Consider the following 11,031-nt stretch of genomic DNA (forward strand, 5'->3'; position numbering starts at 1 on the left):
TTGGGTGGACATTAATTAAAAGTGTGTTTCTCTCCACAATATACACAAGATTCAACTGTTGTTTGGGTCATTACAATAGCAGTTTCGACTGGTGCTTTAGTCATTGAACCTTGTCCCACCGTTAAATTTTGTAGAATATCAGCCACTGAAGCTAATTGAGCGTTGATAGAGGTCAAAGCATTAATTTCAAGTACTCCTCAGGCCTTTTTCCTGGATTGCTTCTCACATCAACCCATTAACAATTGTTACATGTTATTCTCTCTAGAATCTCATAAGCTTCATTACGCCTTTGACAAAATAGATCCATTGGCAGAAGCATCCACTACTTGCTTAGTAGCAATATTCAATCCATTATAAAAAGTTTCCATTTGGATACAATAGGGTAGTCCATGGTGAGGACACTTTCTAAGCATCTCCTTGAATCTTTCACAAGTTTCACTTAATGTCTCATTTTCAAACTGTTGAAAAACAACAATCTCATTTCTGAACCATGCATTTCTAGTGGGTGGGAAATACTGGATCAAAAATTTCTCTGTTAGACTATTCCAAGAATCAATTGTTCTCGATGTTAGGAACTCAAATACAAACCGGTTTGAGAGACCTAATCCAAGAGGTGGAGGTGGTCAGACTCAGGCTTGGGGTAAGGATCATGCTACCAACAATAAGGCGACAAACAATGCTAGCGCAATAGTAACAGGTACCCTACCTATTTGTAGTATCTACTCTATCAAGAGTGGTAAAGTTGTACTACATACATGCATGACACGCCTAATGTGTGCGTGTAAACAATGTCATAGATTAACATTTACAAAATTTATTTCAAACATAGTAAAAATTCAGAAAATGTAATAATAATTTCAAAATGATAAAAATGTCATGATTTGTCCTAAGGTCTACCATTTAAATAGAAAGAGCAACTATCCTAACTTCATTTCCATGTCGTGCACATTGACACTTTTATCAGTACCGTGTCTTACCTTAACCTGAAAAAAGTAGTTCATGCCTTGAGTATTTAAAGAAATGTTCAGTAAGTAGCTCCATTATTAGGGTCGAAAAAGGCACTAGGAATGGAATCATTATGGCAAGGAAAAGTTTAATTCAGAGGGAGAAGAAGAGGCAAAAATTGGAACAAAAATATCATTTGATTCGTCAATCCTTAAAAAAAGAAATCACAAGCAATTATGATGAGATTTATCTTTTCATAAAAACATCATGATCTTGAGCTCTACTTTTCAATCTGGGTGAAAATTGGATGTGTAATACGTTTCTACACATGGCTCATGCGTGTGCGCATGGAACCACCGGGGGGCTCGTATATGTACCCCTAGGCCTATCATTTAGCTAGTGCATGCTCACGTTGCTAGAGCCAAGAAGGAAAAAGAGCCCACATAATATTATGGCGTACACAGATATCATAATGTATGCATCCGTACTGATCATAGCATAAAAGATCTTGATGCACATGACATACAAAACGCATGGGGTTTCATAACTTTAAATCAAGGCATATACTTATGATACTAGTCAAACATCTGTTTTTTTTTTTTCCGACGTAGCATTTCTATAAAACATTCATATTTAATACTTATCATATTGGTCAAAATTAACATACATAGTTCTCTAATATCCCTTAGGCATCACGCACGTATGTATTAACGTATTATACATGGCATGCTATATGGAGGTTCATGCATCAAATAACATCGATAACATAATTGTATAGCATAACATAATCATATCATAGTAAATCTAACATCTTAGCATAACTTGTACGCGGCATAACATACATCATTGCATAAACATAATTTAATACACGTCATACAATAATAAACCACAACACATGTAGAGGCCACAAAGCACGCATCATCCATACAACAGAGAAGTCATCCAACCAAGCCAAAGTAAAGCCACTTATTTGGTTGGCCTAGGTGAGAGTTATTGATTATCGCTGGAACTAACTCGAATCTACTCCTCAAAGTCCAATACAACCTATGCGGGCCAACGACATCAAATTAAAATACATTAAAGAGCTTAATTTGCCTAATGAAATCAATTAATCATCTAACTTGGCTTAAAGCCCTTTAACCAAATAGTAGTCATACGGATCTCAATTGATAAGGCAGTCATAATCCTCAGCCCTACGATCCAAGCTTTTATTGAAACAATAACCCTTGAATCAAAAATGTTAACACCTCCTTATACGAAATTCGGATCAACCAAGAGATAATGCTAGAATTAGATTACTCTTAAGATCAAAGATCTAGAAGCAAGATTTGGAATCTTGTTCTAAATTGAGTTACTCCACAATTGAACTCAATCCAGGTTTGATTGAATGGTTCAGATGCACTACCACAAGAATATCTTGTTCTAAATTGAGTTACTCCACAATCGAACTCGATCAAGATTTGATTGAATGGTTCAGATGCACTACCACAAGAATTACTTGAAAACTTAGAAATGACAAAACTGATGCTCAAATTCTAAGGGTGAAAGTCTCAATTTGAGAGCTCAATTTCATTCCTCCGAAATCTCTCTTTTACATAATAATTTGTGGTATTTATAGTCTCCCACAAAAGAAACTTTAACTCTTCAAATGCCTACTAAAGAAGTTAGTAGTCATAATTTACTCCCACTTCCTTGAAATCTCAAAAAAAAAAAAAAAAAAAAATTATAAATAACTCTCACCCTTTAACATACTACAAGAAATTATGAAATTAAAAATAATAAATAAAACAACTTATCAATCAAGTGCAATTTATAGTAACTTCATCAATTACTTCAACCGTGCAAATATTCACTAACGAAGTTCCAAATATTCTTACTCAATCAAATCAACTTGTAACACATGAAATAACGATTGAACCGAGGCTATAACGAAGTTCCAAATATTCTTTACTCAATCAAATCAACTTGTAACACATGAAATAACGATTGAACCGAGGCTATCCAATTTTGTAGATGTAAATCTTCTTGGCATTGGATCATGTAATAGGTCCAGTTGAAACATTTGGAACGTGATCCTTATCATCTCCCCCTTCTTAAAAAAAAAAAAAATCGTCCACGAATCAAGAAAATCATCACTTACATCAAAAGAACTCAAGTCAGCAACATTGAAAATAGAATGTACTGAAAATTCTTTAGGAAGATCAATTTTATAAACATTGTTATTAATTCTTTCAATAACTTGATAAGGGTCCTCCCTTATTGGATTTAACTTTGTCTTCCTTTAAGATGAGAATCGCTCCTTGCGAAAACGTATCCAAACCTAGTCACCGGGTTGAAAATGATTTCTTTCCGTCCTTTATTAATCCTTGAATCAACTTTGAAATTTTGTTTATCAATTCTCTCATTCACCTCTTTGTACAATGTTTTAAATTTGTCCTACTTGTGGCGGCTTCACTCACAAAAATATTAGAAGGAATAAGAAGTGAATTAAGAGATATATGTGGATTAAATGCATAAATAACTCCAAAAGAAAAACAAAAACACTGAGTGGTACTATGAATTGCTCTATTATCTGCAAACTCTATAGATGACAAACATTTGTCCCAAGACTTTATATTCTAAAAGGTAATAGCCCTAAGCATATTAAGTCTTGAGATACTTAGAGATATTATTTCTAAGAATATTAAGTCCGGAGACGAATGTTTGTCATTTGTAGAGTTTGCATATAATAGAGTAATTTATAGTATCACTCATTGTTCTCCTTTTGAAGTTGTTTATGGATTTAATCCACTTACGCCTCGATTTGCTTCCTATTCCTTCTAATATTTTGGTGAGTAAATCAGCCACAAGCAAGACAGATTTGATCAAAACATTGCATAAAGAGGTGAAGAAGAGAATTGAGAAACAAAATTTTAAAGTTGCTTCAAGAATTAACAAAGGACAGAAGAAAATCATTTTTCAACCCGGTGATTGGGTTTGGATATATTTTTGTACGGAGCGATTTCCATCCCAAAGAAAGACAAAGTTATATCCAAAAGGGGATGACCTTACCAAGTTCTTGAAAGAATTAATAACAATGTCTATAAAATTGAACTTGAAGAAGAATTTTCAGTACATTCTATTTTCAATGTTGCTGACTTGAGTTCTTTTGATGTAGGTGATGATTTTCCTGATTCAAGGACAAATCCTTTTGAAGAGGGGAAGATGACAAGGATCACGATGTTCCAAATGTTCCAACTGAACTTATCACACGATCCAAGGTCAAGAATATTTAACAAGCATTCATTCATTATCTACAAACTGAATAGGCTCGATTCACTTTTATTTCATGTGTTACAAGTTGATTCAATTGAGAAAAGATCGTTTAGCGCTTCAGAAGTGAATATTTGCACGATTGTAGAAGTGGATGAGGTTGTTATATTGATAATTTGCTAGAAAACTTTATTTATTATTTTAATTTCATAATTTTCTGTAGTTGGCAAAAGGGTGGGAATTTACTTGTCAACCTGGTCATAACTTCGAGATTTAAAGGGGAGTGAGAACCTAACCAATCATGGTCACTAATTTCTTTAGGAGGCATTTGAAGAATTGGAAGTTTCTTTTTAGGGAGACCATAAATATCCACAAATTACTATATAAAAGGCAGATTTTGGAGGAATGAAATTAAGTTCTCAAGTTTAGACTTTCACCCTTAGAAATTCAAGGATCATCTTTATCATTTCAAAGTTTCAAACAATTGTGGTGGTAAATTGCATCTGAGTCATTCAATCAAGTCTTGATCATGTTTGATTGTGGAGTGATTCAATCAAGTCTCTACACCTCACATCAGTATAATCTGATGTCTTGAGCCATATGCATTCTTGCCCTGACCTTCGATACGACTTTATTTGTGGTTTGAACAAACTTGTCCCTATTAGTTTGCGTTCATCCACTCCATCCCAGTATACTACGAACATGCGCAAAAACTCGAACTATCCATGTAAACAGTTGTTGGAAAGTCATTAGTATAGGTGAATTCCATGAGGTACATCTTGGAGTCTCAACTCTTTGAGAAATTCAACACATTGACATGCAAGTCTTTCGACATTTGACTCGGACGTTCGGTCTGTTTGTCTGTTTGTAGGTGAAAAACTGGGTGCCCAACGCTTTCTGAAAATTACACTAGAAATTAGATGTGAAGCATGGGTTATGATCTGACTCTATTAACGCAAGACACTCATACAATCTAATAATATATTTCATATATAGTTATGCCCAACTATCTACAGTTTAGGTGTCCCTTTTGGCAAGGAGTATCCAAACTTGGTAAGTCTGTCGATCATCGTCCATATCACTGTATATCCTTTCAAAGTTCTTGTAAGCCTACAATGGAGTCCCTTACTATATTTTCCTATTTTCACTCTTAAAATGCTTAAAAGTTGCAAGAACTTGTTGTCCTTGAGTCGTCATAATTCATGAAGTACTTGTCTTGTTGACACATAATTTTCTAACATCCTATAATAACTCATCTACCCTCCTCCTTTGTAATACCACTATTACACTCCTTGAAACTGTTGTATTTCTAGTACCAACCAGGTGCACTCACAAGTATTTTAACTATCTTCTTTTAACATTTTTTTTTTTAGGTAACCCTTTTTGGTACATGGTTTTGTAGCAAGGACCTTGGTCTAGGGTTCTTTGCTCTTAGGTCTTGGTTCTTGTCCCTTATACACTCTCCTAAGAGACTTGTGGGTCCTATGCTCAATGAACAACTCGATTCTTACTTAAGTCCAAGGCTTCATACGTTCTTCGCGACATAATTGGATACCTGCATCTAGAGCTTCATGTGTTCCCTACAATATACTTTGAATACCTTTGCCCAAGACTTCATGCGTTCCTGGCAGGATAAATGAGAGAGAAATTTTAGAGTATTCAAGTCCAATAGCTTCAACTCATGCCCAAACCCCTTAGAGAATGCAACCAAACTTCTCAAACTAATGCTAGCTAGGTTTTGAACTTTGAAGGGTAAATAACAATCCAAGCCAACTACCTTCAAATCTGGTCAACCTATCAGATGTATTGTTAATAGTACTAAATATGTATGATGATGACATTATCCTTGGTATGGATTGGGTGCCTATTCATCATGCCGGTATTGATGATTGTCATAAGAAAGAGAGAATATTTTGACACCTATTGGGAAGAAGTTTTCAGTTCCAAGGAGAGAAGACCAGGAGGATGATTTGTACTCGATTTTCTTGTTCTAGATAAATTTTTTGTGCGAAGTCTTCCTAAGATGTTAGTTAGAGTATGGAGGAAATGAGTGTGGTAATACTGTGTTACCCCATAATGAAAACCGAAATAATTTGAGACGGAAAATATCATTTGAGAACCTTCTACCATCCACGGGTAGCAACCAATCTTAATAATCAAAGTGTTTACAAGTGAATATCTCACTCTCACACTACAAAGTCTTAGTTTCCCTCAAATGTCACACAACAAATACAATGGGACACACAAACTCAATCAAATTCCGATATACTCAACCATCCTAGACATCCCTTTATATAAGGATAATTCATGTATCAAAATGATAATATAAATCATCAAACGTAGTGAACTTAAATGAGGATTAATAACCAAAATAAATCAATATTAAATAAGAATAATTAATGTGGTTATTAATTCTATAACCATTTTTTAGTTTATGAGGAGAGCAATATGATCCACCTGATAGTTCGGTTACAGAAAATTATATATGGAAAAAAAGAACTGTGATATAAGTATGAGGATATTCGAACACATAATTTCCTGCATCATCCATATTCACATAAACACACTGGCCATTCCAATGCAAACACATGGAGGATTAACATATAATTCTGGTTTAAATGAATATGTGCACAAGGATAGAAGTGTACCATAAGAATCAGGATATTCAACTTCATTGCAATCTCTGCTTCCCTTTTGCTTTTATCTTTCATTTTTCTTCGGTTTCCCCGGGTTATCCATGACGGAGACCTATAAGAATCCAATAAGTTGAAATTAAGAAAAAGTGGTTGAGGAAAATCGTTGAAAACAAGTTGAAATTAAGCCGTGTGGAAGTCAATTGCATTGAAAATATGTGGGCAAGAGAAAATACAACACTTAGTCGGGAGAGGTTTGATGACTACTTGGTCTCCCTATAGTACATTTTGAGGCGATTCATGTCTAGCAGGTCAAATATTATCAGTAAGGGTATTTGCTACGTACTGAACCTTATTCTAAGCTTTGTAGTCGATGCACAGATGTAACGTCTCATCCTTCTTCTTCTGGAATAGCACAGGGGCCCCATTAGGTGCCTTCGCGAGGCGGATGAATCCTACAACCTATGAAGACCAACCAATACCAAAAGAGACATGAAAATTTGAGTTGAAAGCACAAAAATAAAGCATAGGGGTCATCAAAGTACCTCTCCTTGCACTTCTTATAGATATCGAGGAATTCCATCCAAAGATCATTTTTCTTGATAATGCCATATGCGCTTTTTACTTGAAGACATAACTTTGGCTTTCCATTGAACATGGCCCTTTTCTCAGCTGCTTTGAATTCATTGTTGCAAGAAAATACGTTTACCTTTGTTGGAGAATTATGAAATACGACATGCATTAGCATGTTGATAACCCGCTGCTGCTTATTTATAGCTTAGTCAACAGTCATACATAGTAAATGGTAAATTACTAAATTGTTAAATAGTTATGTATAGTAAAAAGCTATATCCAGGAAAGCTATATTGGGTAGATAGTTATATGGATATATCTGGTAAAACTATATATAGTAAACTAAACCATATATATATCCCCTTAGAGCTTTGAAAATATATTTTCTGTATTCTCTTTTACGGTACATACCTGAAGCCATCAATTGTGTTCATCTAGATCGAGTGTATGCGTTGTTGTGCGATCCTAACAATAGATGGTAGAGTCCCAGCTAATTTCACTTTCAATATGCATCTTTCTAATATCCTTGCTCAATAATTTCACTGTCCACACTATCTCTTCAATCTTAGGATGCGAATTGTGAACTGAAAAAAATGTAAAACTGGTTCCATCAACCTCAATACAACTCCATCCAGGAAGCTTTTTTAGACCAAGAGATCTCATTTGGGTCCATGCCACCTCCACTCCATCCCATCTACTAGTGGAGGCATAACTATGAGCCAGTTGCACATAGTTTCCAGCATCCACAGGCTTCAATTCAAACATATCTCGAGAAATAACCTCACCAAGTTCAACATTGCCATTTACACGACAAGCGTCGAGGAGTATGCCTAAAACATCTATTGAGGGTTCTTCAAACATCCTATTATAGAAGCTATATGCTTCTTCAACCTTTCCAGCTCGACTAAGGAGGTCAATGATACAAGCACGGTGCTCGAGATTTGTTGGCATACTGAAATCTTTAGCCATCGACTCGTATATGCTCAAACCTTGGTTAATAAGCCCACTATGGTTGCAAGCAGAAAGAACTGAAAGGAAAATAACATGATTTGGTTCCATCCCTGTGCCAAGAAACTCTGAATATTTTCTCAAAGCAATTTCCCCTTTTCCATTAAAGCCATATCCAGTAATAAGTGTGCTCCATGTTACAAGATCTTTTTGCAACATAGAGTCGAAACACTTTTGAGCAGTCTCTACGTCTCCACATTTGAAGTACATATCAACTAGCGCTGTTTCGGTCATAATGCACGGAATAAGTGAACTTCTAAAAATGATGTTGTGAATCCACTTTCCCTGACAAAGTGCACCCGCAGAACCACAAGCTTGAAGAAGTGAGGTCACAGTTATTGAGTCAGGCCTTTGAAAGCTTGTTGCTCTCATTTCAGTGAAGAAAAAGATAGCCTTGTTCAAATAACCATTTTTCGCATGTCCAGCAATAATCGCATTCCAAGAAACCAAATTCTTTTCAACAATCTTATTAAAAATTGCACAGCTTTGCTCCAACCTATTACACTTTGCATACATGGTGACAAGGGAGTTTTGAGCAGGGATGTCAAACATTATTCCTTGTCTTAATATATAACCATGAATTGAGGTACCAATATGGTAACAACCAAGTTGAGCACAAGCTGCCAGAGTACTAGCCAAGGTAGCAGTACCCAGCTTTACGTTTGATTCCACCATACGATAGAAGACCTCCAATGCGTTGTCGGAACAATCGTTTTGAACGAGTCCTGAAATCATTGCTGTCCACAGGACAACATCCTTTTCAATAGATGATTCGAAAACTTTAAGCGCAAAATCCAAACAGCTACATTTCAAGTACAAAACTACGAGTGTGGTCTCTACTTGTTGATCCATATCTAACCCATGTTTAAGAACCAAACCGTGCACCAGCTTACCTAATCTAATATCACATTTTGTGGCAGAGGCAGACAAAACAGAGCAAAATGTCCGCTTGTCAGGTTTGATGCCTTCAATCCTCATAGCATGTACAAGCTGCAGTATTTCTTCAATACCTACAATTTTGGAATAGGCTGATAATAATGAATTCCAAGAAACTATGTCTCTAGAATCCATCGACTCAAACAAACTTGTTGCATAATCAACGCTGCCACATCTACCATACATACACACCATGGAGTTTGATAGAGCTAAATCTGATCCAAAACCATATAAAATAATCAAACAATGCAAACCTTGCAGAAGGGGAAGCTCAGAAATTCCAGGGAGAAGACTCAAGAAGGTAACAGAAGTGGGGTGGATTTCACTCTCCCGCATTTGCTTGAACATTGTAAAAGCAATGCCAACGTCTCCCTGCCGTGAATAGCACCCAATAATGGCAGTCCAAGGAACAACATTTCTTTCAGGCATTGTATCGAACACCTTGCGACCAAGATGAATGCACCCAAATTTCGCGTAGAAACTAATGAGCGAAGACCCAATATAGGAATCGTGGGAGAGGCCATTAACGATGACAGATTGATGAATGGAGAGGCCATCTGAAAACGAGTTCAAAAGGGTACAAGCTTTGAGAAGGCTGGGAAACGTGTAAGCATCTGGGGGGGTATTTGTGTTAAGCATAGAAATGTAGGTTTGAAGAACTTGGTGGTGAGCGGCTTGAGAAGAAAGGCGATTTATGAGGGCGTTGAATGATTTTGTGCTACCATGGGTGATCGACTCATGGATTAATCTGTTCATATTAATCTAACACAAAATGAAACCTTCTATGCGAACTTCACCAACTCCATTGTAACTGGTAACTTCAAATTTGTGTAGAATTGGTAAATTTTATATTAGAATAATAATAAGACTACATTAATAAAAAATTCAGTAAATTTTTCAAAAATTTTAATAACACCCTTTAACCTTAAAAAAAAAATTAAAAATACTTTTGTGGTTAAAAAAAACGTTCATAAAAACATATTTACGGATGGAAACCATCTTCTTTCTTTCTTTTTTTTTTTTTTTAGTTTGTAAAAAAATTTAATCTATTTGTAAAGTTTAAAAAAAAGTCTAAGGTTAGTAATAAAATTTTTGAAATTTCAGCATTAATTTCAATCATTATTAAAAGTATTTTTTAAATCCTTTTTAAAAGTTAAAAATATTTTTAAAATATAGTATTAATTCATTTCCATTCAAAATTATATTTTAAACTATTTAAATTTTTTTTTTTATTATTTAAGGTGATTGTTGATACTTTTATTTGTTTATTTATTAATTTAGTTTAATAATAACAATTTTCTTATAACATAATCCTGCTTTCTTTATCTCAGAGTTCGAAGGTTGTCATGACTATGTTATAAGGTTATCTTCTTACACATAACTCTAAAAAAAATGAGAGTTAAAAAAATCAAAAATTTTCTTCTAAAGTTCACCAAATTTTCAGTCTTAGAAATTAAATCGAGTTGAGGTAGAAAAGAAAAATGCTAAAGAATCAAAAAAATATAAAAGAAAATAGTGGAAAAAATGAGAAAATGAGAAAATCGTTTAAAGTCAACCTTGAGGGGTAATATGGTCATTTTCACCCTCCTTGTCCAAGTTAGGGGTTTGGATGATTCCCATGCTAATCAAGAATAAAAAAAAAAAAAAAAAAAAAAAAAAAAAAAAAAAAAAAAAAAAAAAAAAA

General features: G+C 34.8%; 1 protein-coding gene and 1 non-coding gene across 4 annotated transcripts; one reads left to right on the forward strand and one right to left on the reverse strand.

Moving 5' to 3' along the window:
* The first annotated feature begins 384 nt into the window (after window positions 1–384).
* Window positions 385–490, forward strand: LOC111486751. The gene has a single exon (XR_002718932.1). It is a non-coding gene; the product is annotated as a Plant small nucleolar RNA R71 (small nucleolar RNA).
* Window positions 491–6,676: 6,186 nt separating this feature from the next.
* On the reverse strand, window positions 6,677–10,152 carry LOC111486420 (pentatricopeptide repeat-containing protein At4g04370). 3 transcript variants are annotated; one of them, XM_023133552.1, is made up of 4 exons: window positions 7,879–10,152; window positions 7,376–7,582; window positions 7,182–7,292; window positions 6,677–6,945 (listed from the first exon to the last, which is right to left on the reverse strand). In XM_023133552.1, exons 1-3 carry the CDS (start codon window positions 10,101–10,103, stop codon window positions 7,286–7,288), a joined length of 2,439 nt encoding a protein of 812 aa, XP_022989320.1. In that variant the 5' UTR covers window positions 10,104–10,152; the 3' UTR covers window positions 6,677–6,945; window positions 7,182–7,285. The 3 variants fall into 3 exon arrangements, with proteins under 3 accessions (XP_022989320.1, XP_022989321.1, XP_022989322.1); XM_023133553.1 differs by lacking the exons at window positions 6,677–6,945; window positions 7,182–7,292 and having other exon boundaries at window positions 7,438–7,539; window positions 7,815–10,152; XM_023133554.1 differs by lacking the exons at window positions 6,677–6,945; window positions 7,182–7,292 and having other exon boundaries at window positions 7,537–7,593; window positions 7,815–10,152.
* Between the last annotated feature and the right edge of the window lie 879 nt (window positions 10,153–11,031).

This window comes from Cucurbita maxima, unplaced genomic scaffold (genome assembly GCF_002738345.1).
Source record: "Cucurbita maxima cultivar Rimu unplaced genomic scaffold, Cmax_1.0 Cma_Scf00011, whole genome shotgun sequence".
In the NCBI taxonomy this organism is placed as follows: domain Eukaryota; kingdom Viridiplantae; phylum Streptophyta; class Magnoliopsida; order Cucurbitales; family Cucurbitaceae; genus Cucurbita; species Cucurbita maxima.